The sequence below is a fragment of the Neopsephotus bourkii genome, unplaced genomic scaffold, assembly GCF_033783945.1.
Source record: "Neopsephotus bourkii isolate Nb327-2 ecotype Australia unplaced genomic scaffold, CSIRO-AGI_Nbou_v1 NB_1511, whole genome shotgun sequence".
Taxonomy (NCBI): domain Eukaryota; kingdom Metazoa; phylum Chordata; class Aves; order Psittaciformes; family Psittacidae; genus Neopsephotus; species Neopsephotus bourkii.
The window spans coordinates 6,686,973-6,705,912 of NW_026901987.1; the positions used below are offsets into that span (position 1 = coordinate 6,686,973).

Here is an 18,940-nt window from a genome sequence, read left to right on the forward strand (position 1 = left end):
GAATTCAATCTATACTATATATTTTATACTTTCTGATTCTTAATAAAACCACTAGAAAATTCTAATAGACTACACACAACATACAGGAGTGCATAGAACTACAAGTAGAAAATAGAACTGACAAATCTAAAGCTGTGCAAATACAATTAAAAAGTAATTGTCATAAGAATGGAAATATAAATCAAACTTCAAATGTTTCCCCCACTTTAAAGGTCAGGAAAAACAAAACCAACGAGAAACTGTTTTCTGTTTATGTCAACTTTTTATTTCAGTTTAATAGAGTTAACACTTCAGTTAACTCTAGTATATAGAAATACTAGTAAAAACCCCGAATGCAATGTTTTCCTATTGTTCACAATACATTTCCCTGTAAATAGGCCATTAATGTCCATCTAAATAGCTCTTAATATTAAATTCCACAGCTTAGGATTCATGAAAACAGTAGGATCACCCTTATAAGGAACACGTATTTCTTTAACCCATCATTTCTTAGGACCACATAATTTCATTTCGTCTCTGACCTTTAGGCAAGACTGATGAATAAAATATTCCATGAAAGAAATAGAGCTTCATTTCATTCTCCAAAAGATAATTGACAAATATTTTTAAAAGTAAAAAAATATAATAATTATAAAACAAATAGGGAGCTTCAATATATGTTTGACATTTAATATAGCCTAATGTATTTGAATACATATCCTCATTTTGTTTTTACAGCTTTTATAATGGCATATCAAATATCAGATATGTTATTAGTAAAACAAAAATAAAATGAGGATTTGCTCTGAAATAATTAAATGTCAAACAAATGATTACACATCAAATATTGGATAAATGTTCTCTAAAAATTAATTTCTAATAATTTAAAAACACTTGACAGATAATTAAGAGGATTAGCAAAACTGCTTTCAAATTTTAAAGGCCAGTAAGGAACTCAATGCTTTTAACTATTCTGTTTTTCAGTTCCTCCTAAGTGTTCAAGTAGCCTTCACTTACACTTGCTGTGTCTAAACTAGAACATTCATGATTTGGGCACTACTTGTTTTTGTAAGTCATACACTCGATTTCTGATGTTTCTAAACATTTTCTTCATCCATCACAGTGGACACTGCATACAGAATACAAAATAAGGATCAACTTACATTATCAAGATTATTCTATGCCAGGTATTGCTAAATTTCATGTTAAATGAAATGGCAAGACTGAATGGCCTGCATTCTGATAATCTTGGGAACTGTGCCAATAAACATCCCTTTATACAAGATAGTTCTTGTCAGACAACCATGATATTATCATTATGAAGCTTAAATTAATCACTTTGCATCACACAGCATTGACATAATACAGTTAGACTTCTGTCAGAACTTTCACTTATATGGCACAGCACTGGGAATTTAGTATTAGATCAAATGCATTTCACTTATTAAGGAGATTAAAATTAGGCAATGATGATAATTCTTTATAGAAACTTTGACTTGACAGAATGTCTAATGAGGTTCCTGAGATCCAATTTGACCCATGGATATTTCATATTTGTACTGGTAATCAAAAATTTAAAATGTGATCATGCTCATTAAAGGTACAGTTTGGAAATCAGAAGCACTATGAAGGGACAATAAATGATTGCAAGGTCAGATCAGTTCCACAGTGCCATTTGGCTCACCTACAGGTTGAGGTGCAAGATACCTGAGAACAAAAAAACCCTCAGTAGTGCTCTGAGAATGGATTTTAAAAAGAACTTTGAAAAGCTCTTACAATTCATGTGTTTTAACATGTTAATACACACTTTATGGCATACGATATATCTGATTTACAGTATAAGGCGTAAGATCTGCTGTGCCAAGTCTGACTGAACATCTGTCTAGAGCAGTAGTTTTTTAACAGTAAATGCCCAAGGAAGAGTATGTATCAATGCTCTTTCCAGTATATTCTCCTGGTCACCTGAAATTTGCCATTGAAAGTTACTGGCTTGATCTACCCTTAATAACAATTTGCTATTATTTAAACGAGAATTACTTTCACAGTGAAAAAATTAAATTACTGAAGAGAATCAGCATGAGATCCTAGGTCTAGAGCAGTAGGCAGGCCAATTTAGGCACGAAGAATGACACACATCAGGGCTATATATGTGAGAAATCACTGCTGGAGCTCAAACAAAATTTCAGGCCTTGCTCAATTCTCTAAATTACATTATAAACATTTCACAACAGCTGGTCCTTCTTGTCCACAAAAAAACTATAAATCCATTAGTGAGTCTCTGCAGTGTTTCTGTACCTCTGACTCATATTCTGTTTAGAACCACACTTGGCTGTAATAACAGGGCTTTTGTTGTATTTTATTTTGGTTTTGGGTTTTTTTAATGGTTTTAATGGTAGAAAATGGAACACTTACAATTCCTGGTGACAGTCACTTATGCCTATATATGTAGGCTTTCTCTATGCACCTACGTGGTACTGAAGTTCTTACTTTAGCCAGTAAATCTCTCCAGTATTAGAAAAAAACCAAAATTACCAGTGGAGAAGAAAATCTCTGCACTTTCAGGTTCATCTGAAAGATGTGTCCATTTATGTAGATGCTTCACATAGTGCTATTCCAGCCTCAAGTCTGTAATTACAGGATGGGCTTATTGAAGGGGGAGCAGAAAGTTAAGGGAAGAAAAATGTCTTTCTATCCAGCTTGGCTTCACTGTGCCTTGTGTCTCTATCTGTTAAACTTTGAAATCTTTACAATTTTTTGTATAGAAAGTTCCAGTGACAAAACACAATTATAAACCCCTTGGGTAAGTTGCACATATGCTACTGCTGTTACTTTAGTAAATTCTCTTAGAAATATTTGCTGCTAAGAAAGAAAAAGAAAATTTAGACTGGACTGTTTTAATAACAAACCCCCACATGCTCTAATCACTGAAATCTCTGGTGTACTCATAAATCTTACTATGACAGCCTTAATTGCTCAGAAAAATGTTGCTAGCATATTACTCATTTTATGATTATTGATGATTTGTTTATGCAGAGCTGCTGCCCTGGCAGAGTATATATCTTATTTGATTAGTAACCTTATTGTGATAACTGTATATAAATATATGCCTCAAAATTATATGCTGTGTCATCATCATTTTGATACATGATATGCATTTTTATTTTAAACAGCAACAAGTTTCCTATGAACAGAGAACACAGATTTCCTTTAAGCGCCTTAAAAATGCCTTAAGAACCAACAAAACATCTAGGTTTTATGGTAAGCAAAATAATTAAAACATTTAAATAATAATAAAAATATAAATTACAATAATTTAATTTTCTTTGTTAAATAAGTCCTGAAAGAGGACAAATGGAAGTACCTAGGGAAAGGTTATTGGTGATGTTCTGCCACAGACTTTAGTATGACTAGTCCTTCACTCTATTTTTATTATTTCCATTACTAATTTATTTATGTGTGTCAATGAAGAACCCCTTAAGTACACTGGAATATATAATTTTTATAATAATAACAACAGCAATAACAACAATAATATTTTCCCCCAAGATCTATATCATATTCAGATGCATAAGTAAAATAATGTGAATTTGCATTAATGTAAAATGTGCATATCACATGTACTAATCACTGGAAGAATTTAATGAGTTATTCTGTCTCTTGATAATCACTGTAAGATTCAAAGCAGCCACAAGAACATTGTGTGACCTCTACTGGAGAACACAATTCTCTCTTATTCATTGCTGTCATCTTCACAGCTTTTCCCTCTTATCAGTCCCTGGTTGTAAATTTGTTCTGTTATTAACAGCCATCTTTCCTGGTCTTGCGTTCCAGGACAGTCATCACCAGCTTTGTTTTAGCTGCATTTGGCCTGGCCTCATCTTTCACACTCTTCCCAAGTACTAATTTTAAGAAGTTTTAAAATTCTACTGTGAAAGATTACATAATTTCTCACACTACACTTTCATGCTTTAAGTTCCTCTGTTAGATCTAAGAACACTTGCAAGTGTGTGTACCATTCAAGTCATACTCAACTTGTTTCTACAGCTTTTCCTGAAAAAAAGATGATGATTACAGATTCACATTGAAAGAAAAGAGTAATTTCCCTATATGAGTTCAAATTCCCCTGGGAATTTGCTTAGAACAAGAAGTACATTTCACAATATTTAGTTCAAATTTTTTATTAATAGCATTTAATTTTTATTTTATAACATAATTTAAGTTGTATTTTTTATTTTTATTAATGGTATTTAAAGCTATTATTATAGCTTTATATATATTATTATATAATAGCTTTAAAGATATATAAGAAATAATTGCTCTGTTATTATTAATAAAGCTATTAGTACAGCTTTTCATTTTCATTACCTTTCTCCCAAGTCCTTTTCCACTTTCTGCATCATACTATGTCATCACTGCTTTCAGTGAGGTCAACTCCTCCCTGTTTAACCAATTTCTTCAGTGTAAAAGCAGAGACATTTGTCTACTTCATGGAAGGTTCCCAGGAGATCCTACCATGCAGTTCTCTGAATAAGCCAAAGACTGCTCTTCCAAAGACCACAGTTCTCTCAGTGTTCACTATGACAGCCTTCCTCTCACCAGTGAGCTTAATCACTGCACCCAAACTTGCCACTCACGGCAACAGTTGCCTCCGGTTCTACCCTGCTTGAGCACCAAGCCAAGTAGGTGCCTGGCTGGATTCAAAAGCTGCTTCCCAATGCAGCTTATGAACTTCATGGGTTGCCTGAAGAATACTACCATTCTAAAAGATGGTTGAAATTTGCCATGAGAACAAAGGCCTACCTGCCGGAGACTTCTTTCAGTAGCTCCTAATAAGTCACATCAACTACCTCCCCAAGGACAGGTGGTCCATACCAGATCGCAACCAAAACGTCCCTGTCTGTTCCTTCCTGCTCTGACCTTGAACCAAACAGGAGCTGCACATGTCCAGCTTCACTGTCGAGCTCTGCACAGCCAAAGATCTAACCAACCAAGGGCACAACTCCTACTCCTCGTTTTCCGTGTCTGTCCTTTCCAATATGGCACATAAAATGCATTGCCTCAGAGATGTAATCTGCCTGCCAAATCCACAAGAAGCATTACATCACATCAAAACACATTCATATTACGTATTACTTTCTGAGGCAGTCAGAAATACTATAAACACAGTTGATTCTTCCCTTTGATCCAGTCTAGTATGCTTTTTAAAATGCCTTTTACAGAAATATGAATCTAGGATTTCCTGCTCAAGCTGAAGAGCAGCCAGGAAAGAGGCTAGCCAAAATCAGGATACCCTCACAAAGCAAATTCTGGCAACCACAGTTCACTTCCTCATGGAAAAGGGTTACTACCATGTCCCTAAGCACCACATCTACATGTGTTTCAAATACCTCCAGGGACAGGGACTCAACCATTTCCCTGAGCAGCCTGCTCCAGTGCTTGGGTGGATCCCATCCGGCCCCATAGACTTGTGTGTGCCTAGGTCCTGTAGCTGGTCACTGACCATTTCCCCTTGGATTATGGGGGCTTTGTTCTGCTCCCCAGTCCCTGTCTTCCATCTCAAAGGGCTGGGTACCTGGTGAACAAATGGTCTTCATATTAAAGACAGAAGAAGGCATTAAGTACCTCAGCCTTCTCCTCATCCTTTGTCACTATGTTTTTCCCTGTATCCAGTAAAGGATGGAGATTCTCCTTAGCTCTCCTCTTGTTGCTTATGTATTTATAGAAACATTTTTTATTCTCTTCTATGGCAGTAGTCAGGTTAAGTTCTAGTTGGGCTTTGGCCCTGCAAATTTTCTTCCTGCATAAACTCACAACATCCTTGTAGTCCTCCTGAGGGGCCTGCCCCTTCCTCCAAAGGTCAAACGCTTTCTTTTGGCAGGTTTTTTTTTTTGTTTCTTTGTTTTGGTTTGGTTTGGTTTTTTTTTTTTAATTCCAGCAACAGCTCTCTGTTCAGCCAGGCTGGTTTTCCCTGCCAGCTTTTCCATCAGCACATGGGGACAACTTGCTCCTACACCTTTAAGGTTTCCTTCCTGAATAATGTCCAGCCTTCCTGGACTTCTTTGCCCTTCAGGACTGCCTCCCACTGCTGAAATAAGCACATTATTTTTCATAACTTCTTTAGCAATAATTTTGACTGTCTAAATAAGCACTGACATTTTCAATAGCTTAAAACACTTTTTCTGCATTAGCATTAAAAAATACTATTTTTAATAATCTAGGAGATTCAGATTTTGTTGTAAGACATATAATAAGAAAAAGTTCAGCTTTAATTACATGTTAGAGTAGAAACATGGAATCTCCAGGTTCAGGCTTGATGTTATTTTTATATAACAGCAGATACAACATCCTCTAGACAAAGAGTGGCTTTCTAATATGGATTTTATGAAATATAGGGTCATCAATTTATAACTTAGCCTAGTTTTAAAAACTTCTTTTATCGCTCTCATAAGCATCTCAACAGAACAAAGACACTTCATCCTGATTTTAAAAAGTCCTCTATGAAATAGACTTTTTTTTACATTTCAAAAATTTTAACTCACCAACTGTAACATCTGGCTCCATTCATAATTAGCAAGGCTGAATGAATCCTTTCACATTCTTTCCAGAGGTACAAGATAAGGTAATGTTCTTATTACATCTAAAGGCAGATGTACAATCTAAAACCCTCACTAAACTCCTAATTCAGAGGGCCCAGAATATTTAAGAGGTTGTCAATATATTTGTCAGTGAGAGAAGGCATCTTATACATACATTAAACTTTCTACAATGAATAAGTATCTCAGCTGTGTTCTGCTAATTAGTTGGGGAGCTAGGAAGAACATTATTTTTCAAGGAATATTAACAAGACACTTAACTCTAATCTTTAGACCTCAATTAATATCACCAAATGTAAATGTCACATATAACACTGAATTAAGAATTGTTTCGGAAATATTCTCTCATCAGAAATACCAGCAGGTTGCTTGAATAGATGAAAAGAAGCTTTTGCAGACCAAGTTACTTCTGTATATTATACATTAGCAAAAACAAAAAAAGGAGGAAGGTCAACTAACACAATTCATACAAAGATGGAAGTGTTAGAATGCATAAAAATATAGTTTCAGCTAGCAAGTACTTGGCCACCACTCAATTTACCAGTAATTTATGATCCATATGTATATTTTTAAACAAGATCAGATTAAGGGGCTAAAACCTTGTGAGATTCAAATAGCTTTCGCACTTGTAACTCTCAAATAGATTACTTTTTGATTGCTTATGATTAGTTGATTGATCAGGAAAGTCAGATGGTTTTGGAAAGGTGGTAAATTTACAGACTAGGTCAGATTAAGACTGTATTCTGTCTTAAAAGAGTGGACAGTAGCAGATGCTTAGGGAAAGAGTGCAAAAAGCAGGAGATAGGTACTCTCCCAAATTGTAGCAATTGGTCTTTAAGGGACTGAGCTGCACATTACATGAAAACTACTGTCAAATAGTACAAGTTGCATAAAGCACAACCCATTATCAGCTTTTGTTCAAAAAACTAACAGCACTTTTCCTTCACTATTTCTCCTTCCTTTCCTCTATTGAATTCAGTCATTCCACACATACCTTCAGAGTAAAATATACCTTCCCAGAAGCTAAAAAAATGCGTCATCTATTCCCATCTTGGACTTTCTTGTAAAAACATCAGAAAGGAAACAACATAACAGAAAGAAACCAACATAAATTATCACTTACCTGTTTTTCAGCTTGACCATATTCTGATCCTTGGGGTGATAAAAAGTGACAAATGTGACCATTGTTTTTTGCTTTTTCTCGAAGACCCATAGCAGTTCGTACTGTGGCATTTCTAGCATGAACAAACACCATCACCTTAAGACAGAAATAAACAGGGCCGATGAGACATTAGAGAATCTTATTAAAATAATTAAAACATTTTTAAGCGCTTACAAAATATTTGCTATAAAAATGAATAATAGTTAATACACGACATATTGATGAAAACTAATGTTGCTTAAGAAGAATTAAAGGGTGAGCTTGCCTATATTGCATTTAATATTTTCAAAGAAGTTTTGAGAAGGTTCTTTTTTTAATACTTTAGTCTTTAAAAGATAGGGAACAATTGTTGATAATAAATAGTTCATGTTCACAAAGTAGGGAGACTACCATTTATATAAAGAGATGCATTATTTGATACATCCTAAGAGATCTGGAAAAGCAAATAGTGAGGTGATAAGTTCCCTGATGGTATGACTGGACTCTGAGGTAGCTGAAATAAAAAATTACTATCAAGAACCTCAGGAAGGTTGTCCAAACCACTGGACAATCGGACAGAAGGATGAAATCGAGCACGAACAAATGCAAAACACATATATTTTAAACTAACAGATATGATTATGGGTTTAAAATCACATGCTATCTCTCAGTAAGATACCGTAGAAATACTGTGGATTATCCTTGATAATATCAACTAAGAGTTGAGCGGTAATCAAAAAATATCCATACTCATGTCTGCAGTGGGCTTTGGAAATACAGTTGGGTATTATCCAATGAACCCCCTTGTTGCTTGATTATCCCTACTACCACATATGATATCTGAACCAAAAGGCAGCAATGAGATATTAATACTTATTCCTTTAGATATGAATAATATGATAATTTAGATATGAATAGGAAGCGATTTAAACTCATATTAAGATTCACTGCAAAGCACATTTACGATGAATGACGGCAGTAAGCCCCTGATTGGTGTAGAAAGGGAAAAAATTATTAAATACCACTTAATACCAGTGTTATATAAATTTTAAATGTCTGTTAACCTCATACTGCTGGGACAGGTACACTATGGAAAACACTCTATACTGTCTTCCTAAACACTAGGTATTAATCAGGTTTTGCTTAAATTAACCCACATACTTGATCAGACAATTCTTTACTTTGATGAAGTATGACAATTTCTTCTTAAAACTCATAAATGGAAAAGTTTGAGTGCCTGGCTCTTGAGTAAATGGCAAAAACTATTTTGCAAGTCTATCTCATTTCAGTTGAAAATGTAACCATAGAGTTACAGTTCTGTTTTAACAGAGCTGTAGTTCCAGATGAATTTCAAGATTGGTATGTCAAAATCCAGAGAATCGTGGGGTTAATTTTGGCCTTTTTTGCACCATCATACTTCTATCAACTTGCCATGTATAACTGACTTAGGGTAAATGAAACACTATTACGAAAGTAGGGATATTTAGGGTATAAGTTATAGTCTCTGTTCTTAATTTGGAAATTCGCGATTTATAAGCCTATAATGTATATATAAATTGTATATATCATTTTATAGAAAAGTATACCTAATAGTTGTATAATTATATGTATTAGAAATTTATAATCAAAACCAAGAAAATTAATTAGGGTAACAATACAGGTTAGAGGTAAAAACAGAAAAAATTGTGCATAACCATTTGCTTACTAAGAACAATCACTTGTTACCTGTTTTAGCATATTTGGTACCTCACTCCATCACCAATTTAGTAACACTGTGACTCCTACAGCTATTAACTTTCATCTGAGTAGAAATATTCTCAGATACATGTCACATATTAGCAAAATCTTTTTAAGATTTCTTCAAAAAGGGAACCACTGCATAACAGCAGTACAGTGTATATCCCTTCTGTCTTCATTAATTAAGGATTACCTATTTATCTTTTTGTATTTTTTTTCTGTAGAAAGTTTGAATAAAACTAACATAACTACATAACTACTCAAAGGAACAATTTCCTATTATTAAGAGATCCACTAGGTCTTCAGTGAATTCTTGCTTATTATTAATTTGGTATCAACATGTTTCACTGAAAACAAATATCCACTTTTAAAGTCAACTTGATTTTATGGTTTATTAATCTGTTTCCTTGTTAAAAGAAGTCATATTAACATTTGATTCTTTCCTGCATAGATTTAAAAGTAATGTTGTAAAAATAGCTAAATTCTGAAGTGTAAAAACATTTGAGGTGTTGATTTCCTTACTGAAAAAAAAAAGAAAGCGGGTGAAAGTGAGGGATAAAAGAGGAAAAAAAAAGTGACATATGCACTGAGAAGTTTTATGATTTAACCACAAAATAGATTGGTTGACTGGTTTTACATTGTATTTTAATATTTTAAATTCTATTCTTATTTCATTTGTGCATTCATTTTGAAATCACTACTTATATATTAAATCTAAAATAGCAACTTTGAGAATGGTATTTACACAGAATTAATATTAAATAAGTTAAAACCTATTAGACTAATATATTTCTGCATGCTTTGACATAATATTTATAAATATCTTACTGGTTCTCCTGACCTTTTACAAATTCCTAGTCAAAGACCAAATGAAGTGTGATCTGACTGATTTTTTTGGAGTGGGTGAGAGTTAAATGGCTAGAAGGAGAAAGCTAAAAGAGTAGCAGCAAGCAGGAATGCTTTTAAAATTTGCAAGAAGCTAATAAAAAGTCATATAAAATAGCAAGTAAATCTGCACAGAGGTGTGCATTTATATCTGATAAACCTCTCAATTAACCAGTGTATAATTCTTTATGGCTTGTTTAAACAAGATACAGAGAAAAGAGTCATATTAAGAGGTAACTTCAAACTAAACAAGCTCAGTAAAAAAATAAACAAACAGGTGGTAAAAACATAAGTCATTACAGTTACACAAACACTAGAGTTACACGAAGTAGAGCACAGACTACTAGTCACAGAAAAGATGACAGCAAAAGCCAGGCCCTTAACTGAAGAATCTTCCTTTTGATTATGATGCAAATGAGCAGCAACTGCAGTGCTTGTATACAGCCCAAGCTGTAAGTGTGAAGAAAATCCCTCTTAGGTCCTGTGACAATCAGGCAGAACCTTAAGGAACTGACATTCTGAAGTCAACTGTCACTATGATGTCCTGATCCTGCTAAGACAATAAAAAGTAACACCAAAAAGATAAGAAAATATTATTTTGAAGACAGAGAAGATAATTTGCTATTATTCAGGTTTCTTCTTCTCTATAAAAGTAGTACACTGGTGAATGAAGCAGTATATTCGTATCTAATTTTTTCTACTCATTCAGAAATATTAGGAACTCAACTTAATATGAATGCCTGTAGGTAAGTAAGATCTAATAGCTGACACTATCCTGAGAATTAGGCAAACAGAGATGTAAGTATATGTGTAGCTGAACCTTGGCCACTGAACATTTCTATATAGTTTTATTTTTGCAACACTTTCCTGTCAATTAACATACTTTAAACAACACCATTCAATAATCAGTTTGTCTCAGTAGAAAAGGATCCAAACCCTTTTCCAAAGTCTGGCACCTTGATTTTATTTGAAAATATGTCAGACTTGAGGATTAATCTAAAAAATGTAAAAATATTATGTAGGTCTATGGAAGATTTACCAAAGTAATAGTGGTACAGAATTGGACACACCTGCAGTCATCTACTTGAGATGATAGATAAGATACCTATGAGATCAAGAAATGCAGATATTGGAAGCAGAGCTCTGAGGGGTACTAGAAAAGACCAAAATGCCTTCAAAAATAAGACCATAAAAAAAATTAAGTTTATATTTCCCAGAAAAATGGAACTCCTGGCAGACTGCATTACATTATAGAGTCCAGGGTATTGGACTGTATTAAAACCAAAACTACTGTGCAATTCTCACAGTTAAAAAAGTCCACAAGAATATTACTACTGTAACAGCAGGATCACTGATTCAAAAGGCATGAAAACACAAATAAAACTTTTTTTTTTTTTTTTTTAATGCTACTGTGAATGTCAGCAACACTGGAAAGAACACCTGGAGTCTTTTACCTAAATCCTACTAAAACCTTCCTTTCTTACCACTGCCTGCCATAATATATGTTCAGAAACAGTCCTGGGAGCTTTAGGAACTTTGATACTAAGAGACACTCAGTTTAGACACTTCAAGAACAGGAAAACAGATGGATTTGCACTTTAGGCTCCAAGGTCCGTTCATCTTTAACCATTATACTCAATAAATATCAATAAATTTAACGGAAAACTTCCTGCTGGTATCCAATACTATACATAAAAATGAACTGTAGCCATAAAGAGCATCGACATTTTCTTTTACTCCCTTTACCCAATGAACTGGGAGGTTAAATATTTAAAAAGCATATGTTTTTTTGATATCAGCAGAGGCTTGTTACTGATTTGATAAAACTTCTGCAATGATTTCTAAAGCTCCTGCCTACATGCAGCTGAAGCTAAACAGGACAAGTGCAATTCCATTCTGGGTTTTCCACAAGAATTGAAAAACAAATAGCCTCTTTTTCTGCCAGGGAGATGTTTCAAGTGCATCACTTGGAGTAGTAGCTGGGCAGGAGAAATAAAAAAAAATAATCTAATCCTGGAACCTGGAATTGCCAACCATGACCTGAAAGAGCTGGCTGGGCTACCATGCAAATATGTAGAAAATAGAATGGTGCTAAATTAGAAAGCTGGTCTTTAACAAACAGTTTGTATTTCATCTTCCTTCTTGCATCGAAACATCATCTGCCACATTTTGTATGCGAAACAGACAACACTCAATTAATGAAGCAATGTACTCCTGAAGATTTTTATTTCAGCACCTTCAGCTTCTGTAACATCAGACAAACTGTCAGAGACAGGGACAAAATCTAGATCTTCAGTGAAGTGATTCTTTGTCTTACCTAACAGACCATCCCTTCTTTTACTAGTATTCTCTATTGTATCCATCACACAATTTTAATCTTCTGGAATGAAGTTGTAACGCAGAACTACTTTAACATATTAAATCTCTCACGCTAAACAAACTAAAAGAAATAAAGGTTTAATGCACAAAATCCCGCAGAATATTCACTGTTTAAAGAACACATTTGATATTCTCTTAACACTTCTCATATGGCTGCTGTTGCTTCTTACAGAATCATTGTATGACAATGTCTGACTTCATAGCAATTATTTATTTAGAAAGATGTAAGGCCTTATTATATAAACAGCAACTGAGAAACAAGCATTGTATAACTATCCCCTACCCTGTACAATTCTTAGATAACATTTTCAGATATGTAGCATGTTTTCTTCACAAAATTTATCTCCCACCACTTTTAAACTAAAAATGCACACTTGAATTATTGAATTCATGAATACTTTTAAGTATTTCATGATCACATATCATTACCTGACCAAATGTTTAAAATTATTGCACAAATTGTTGACAATAAAAAGAACTCCAAGTCTGATTAAAAAACCCAGTTAGCTTTATTAGCTGATTAGAGGTGCCTAATCTTAAGGTTAATGTTGACTTGTAATCTCTGTACATCACCAAATATGTTTGAAAAGAACCAGCCCTAGCTAAAAATTGACAAATGAAAACATTCAAGCCTTGTTGTTTTCCCCCAACAAGTTGGTAAGCTTTTACCAAATATGTTGTCAGAAAGCAATAGTCTTAAGAGGGTTAATTTAGCCTGTCCTAACTGTGTCAGAGAATATTACATTTCAGCAGCAAAATCTCTGTGCTTTAAATTATGCAAATAGGTTAGAAAAAGTAATTTAGAATACAGAGAGGAGCAGTTCCACAGCTACAAGCTGTGTAATTAGATCTGTACTCCACAGTTCAAAGCTAGCTCTGGGCTATATAGACCCAGTGCTGAAAGTGTCTGCTGCTGCTCTCCTGAAACCAAAGCTTTTAAATAATAGAAAATATACAAGAAAGCAGAAAGCAAATGTTTCTAGCTAGGTTATCTCCCTAGAACTTTCATAAAGTATGAAACAAATCAAATGTTTTAACTAAAGACCTACAGACTTTGGTTAAAAGTCACAATAGGAGGTACTTGCATTCCCCAAGTGTTGCATATTCTAGGTTGTAATCTTTCTGAAACACTATCATCAAAGCACTGAAAAGTGTGTGATTATTCCAAATGCTTGTGAGAACTAGTACTTTTCTGTTATCAGAGACACACAACTAGACTACAGTATGGCTTATGTTTTCACTCAGAGGAGCAACAGAAAACACACTACATATGCATGTAACAAAAATGTCTAAAACAACTCATGAAAATGTATAATCATGTACTCAAAATACCGTTTTTTCTGCCCTGGACAGCAAAGATGCTTGCACTAACTTTTGCTACTGGAAAAGGCATCATTCCAACTAACATTCTCTAGGATAACTTCAAAATGGTGTATTCATCTTTCTAGTGAAACACACTATCTTTCCATCTCATTAGAGTGCTGGTCACTCGAATGCTTGAGTTCTGTGTTACTTAACACCTCCCCTAGAAGGCCTAGGTTTTGCCACCCATTTTGCATCACATTTTTAAAGGAAATTAAGATGAAACAATGAATTTGTTTAATGCAATGTTGGTATTAGTCATGTAGTTAAGAGACAAATATATTTATTTTAGCTGCAAGACATTATTTGGTTTCACCCAGCTAAATCCTTATGACATGCTCTTTTATGTGGTATCTAGTTCTTGACCCGGGTATTACTTCTACTGAAATAAACAGTTAGGGATATGGATCAACAGATCAATCTAACCACCATTTTATCCCTTATGGCCAGCAGGAAAACTCCTCCAAGTATTTTATAAAAACTTAGTTCCTATGAGGTTTCAACATTTCTCCCCAAGGAATGCTGACTGCAACTATTTATGTTAAAAACATCATCTTTTGCACCTCATTAAATAGAACCATCTCATAGAGTAAGTACAAATCACTGCTGTCTAGACCTCGTTCTAAGGAATAATAAAATTGTTTCTCTCTTCTGTAGTGATTTATCCCCAACTGCAAGGTACAGTTCAAAATTCCAGTGCCTAGCATTTACAGAATGAAAAGTATATTTCACGGAAAATATAAATGAGAATAACACACACAGCTCACTAACAGCTCTTGATCACTGCAAAACCAGAATGTCTTGATTATCAGTTCTAACTGATAGCATGACAGTGTATAAATGTGGTTTCCTCTTCATCTCACTAATATAATAATTTAAGATCACGATCCAGAATTAGTAACTAAAAGAAAAGCAAAGTATACAAAATAAGAATTTTTATAAGATGATCTATACTAAAGCTTAAAAAGTTGAATGTAGAAGCCTTGCCTTTATTTGAGCAGATTTTTGTATTTTGCATATTAAAGTTTTTTTCTCTGTTATTAAACAAAGTTCTGCATTAAAGTTCTGTATTAAACAACACCATGGAAATGGAAAAAGCTGAACAGGCTGTGTCACTTACCAAGGCAACAAGAGGATTTGAATTTATTTTCTAGCTAGTTTAATTAATTTTCACACATCTTGTATTTAAAAGAAATATTGATATAATCTGCATGTGTTATTAGGATATTTTACATTGCAGAAAACTGAAAGGTTACTAAGTGCCTACAAACCAGTTCTAACAAGGCATTCCATTATCCTTCCTTTTCTATAGTAGATTCTTCACAATTTAAAAGCACACTGCATTTACTCATAAAATTAGATAATGTGCATTAAAATACAGGAGTCTTCATTCAAGTCTAAGAGATCAAAAATGCCAAAAGAAAATAAAAAACCAGCAAGAGTTACCATTAAAACATCTTTGTATTCAAAAGAAGTATTTAGTAAACTCTGCTGAAGAACAAAACTACAGTATTTTAATATATTTAAAATACAGCATTTTAACAGAAAATATTAACTAATGACTAAGAAATCTATAATGCTGCATCAACCAAAACTCACTAATCACTATTGTAATGTGATCTATTTTGAACTCTTAATAGATTTCCATTAATTATTCTGTGCTGTTTTGATTTAATTATTCACTTACATAAATTACTTCTGATTATCCCTACTTAAACAAAAAAAAAAAAGGAATTTTGAAAGAACCTGTATAGAGTCTAATTTAAAAAATATTTAACACAGCTATTTATGTCATTATACTCCTATTTAAAGATACCATCTTTTAAGGGTAATAACTCCTGTTTAGTTTACAGATATTTTTACCATCATAATGTGCACTTGCTCATTTATTTAGCTGTAATAATACTATTTTTGAAAGATATCTCTCCTATAATTGCATTTTTGTATTTCTTTTAATGTGGAAATGTACTTTTTATTTAAGATGTTCCCACTCCAATGAATAGCATATCATACAGTCCCATCTAATTTTTATTATTACTCCTGGAATTCTATGTAATAAGCTATGCTAAAGACATTACATTGGAACTACTTTTAACTTTTTTCCTATCTGCCCTACCTTAATTTAGCCTTTTGTGTTCTAAATCTATCCATAAAAAAGGCTCTACTATCATACACAGTTTGAAATACCACCAACTTTCTTATTCGTTATTGTCATTTCTCTTGAGGTTTCTTTCTTGAGGCACCTCCTGCTCTGTCTGCTCTAACTTGTTACAGTCTTTATTGTTGTAACTCTATTCTTAATATAAACTTAATTGCTCGTGGTTTTATTATCTTCTTTTTTCCTTGTCTTTCTTCTCTCCTTGTTCTGTTTTTTCTAGCAAAAGTTCTCCCTTTTTAGATAAAGACTTTTAAACACAGAACTTGTTCAGAATCCTGATCTCCACCATTTCAATGGTCACTGCAGCCAAGGCTTCTTCCAGCATTCACATCCTCAACCTGCCCTTCCATTTCTGTAAGTACAAGGTCTGGCACAGCATCAACCTCCAACAGCTCTTCAATTATCTGTGCTAGAAAGCAGTCATCAATGCACTCCCGACAATTACTGTATTGCTTTTGCCCTGCTGTAATCCCCTCCAGGAGATACTGGGGTGGTAAAGTCCCCCTGGAAGACAATAGACAGTGAACATGAGGCTCCTTCTTGTCTGAAGAAGGCCTCATCTACTGTACTCCGTATCAGCGGGTCTTGAGGAAACTCCCACAATAGTGTTGCTCATGTCTGGTTGATGGATAATCCTCTTCTAAGCTCTCAGCTGGCTCACCATCCACCCCTACGCAGAACTCCAGGTACTCCTGCTGTGCTTTCCCATACAACTAAGTTTTTTGCTATCCTGGGGTGACCTTGTTCAAGAGACTGTTACCACCACTGCAGCACTCAGACATGTGAGTATCACATCACATCTTTGATCTCAATATGATCTTAGCTTAGCAACTAGATGTGGATCCCCAGTTTCTCCTTTTTTGTTCCACATGCTGCATGTAGTAGTGCACAGGCATTTCAGAGAGGCACTCAGTCACGCTCATGTAAAACAACACTGTACTTTCTGTTACTATATAAAAATGAAAGATATAGGGGTTTGGTGTCATTTCCCTTCAAACCTATGGATAAAACAGTTCTGGATGCATAAATTTGACATTAAGCCTCTAGCATTAAAATAGAAGACTGATGATATCAGACTTTTACAATGAAGAACAGTCAGTGTGCATGCAGCAGGACTAATGGAAGGATGCTTCTGAGGAAAAAGTACTTACCCATATGAAAATTCATGACTCTTACTCTGTACATACACAACAGTTATACACATCTTCCACCAATGTATGCTGACTGGTACATCCGGTTTAATTTATATTAGAAAGTTCTAAATTACTAATTACTTTTAAAATGGCAAGAATGTATGTGTACAATCTTAGTTCATTATATTTTGAATTATATGGGATGGCCTATAAAATAAATGCTCAGTTACGGAATCAATGCTATCTTCAATTTGTAGCATTAGCCAACTATACTACAAAATCATAGAATCATAGAATAGTTAGGGTTGGAAAGGACATTAAGATCATCAAGTTCCAACCCCCCTGCCATGGGCAGGGACACCTCGCTCTAAACCATATCACCCAAGGCTTCGTCCAACCTGGCCAAAATGCAGAAGAAGAATTAATAGAGTTAAAGTGAAAATAGAGGGCAAATTATTCAATAAGCCAGCCAAACAACATTTTCCTGTGTCCTACAGGTAGTAGGAATAATTCTGAATTTAACTGACAGGCTAGAAACAGTAACAGCAATATCTATTCTTGTACAGAAAATTAAGCAAGAAAAGCTACCCTGTTAATATGCAAATATATGTCATTAGGCAGTTAAAAATTGCATTTTTGCAGATGCCAATGGACTTGAACAACAATTATTATTAAAAATTATAAGCAGCTTTTAGCTCCATTTTTTTTAGAAAAGATAATGCAATAATTTATTTCAAGCATTTCCCCATATCCTATACTGACATTAACTATCTTGACTTTGTACAATAAAATATTTCTACATTATAATACATTTTAATTTTGACAAATATTGCTCCAGAATATGATTTGTTATGTGTACTGAATCTCTTCTTGTGCTTCCAAAACTATTTATATTTGTATGTATACCATGCATATTATGAAAAACCCAAGAGCCAGAAGTGAGAAGCAGACTGTACTCAGCTTTACTGAAGGAAAGGAACATAGAGGATATAGGAGAAATCTTAATATCTATTCCCATTCCTTTAACTTACATTAAAAATTATGAAAATTGCCATGCCAACTGATATATTTTCTTTTTTTTTCTACTAAAAAATTAAAGAACAGAAGAGTCAGGTCTTCTAGCTTATTTCTTGTCAGTACTCATTCAAAAACATAGACCATTATCCAGATATCCAGATTCTTTTTCTCCTAATCAACAGGCTTTAATAATCAGAAAATTGAAGAAATGCCTTCAAGTATAAGCAAGTTTTTAATGTGGAAGTTAAAAAAAGTATGAAGAATTTAAATTATGCTATACTTGGCAAACAATGGCAAACTGTGCTAGAATTGTAGTAATGTCCCTCATAAAGCCACACCTTATATACCTAGGCCTTCTCAAGATATCCTCTCCTATATGAGAATATTATATCTTGATTAAATACATGAGAGTATATAAATGTTAACATATTCTCTGTGGAGTCACCTCTGCGGTAACCACAAAGAAAACTACCAACACCACAGCACAACATATGTGAGAAATACCATACTCCAGACTGTGAATAGAAGTATAAAGTCAAACCAAATTTCTTAGTGT

General features: G+C 34.0%; 1 protein-coding gene across 3 annotated transcripts in view; it reads right to left on the reverse strand.

The window, feature by feature from the left end:
• The window catches only part of ASCC3 (activating signal cointegrator 1 complex subunit 3), a 268,461-nt gene that overhangs the window by 124,631 nt on the left and 124,890 nt on the right, over positions 1–18,940 (reverse strand). For all 3 annotated transcript variants that reach the window (XM_061369871.1, XM_061369872.1, XM_061369870.1), the window contains exon 14: positions 7,696–7,830. In XM_061369871.1, coding sequence (XP_061225855.1) covers positions 7,696–7,830 — 135 coding nt within the window. The remainder of the gene's footprint in view (positions 1–7,695; positions 7,831–18,940) is intronic.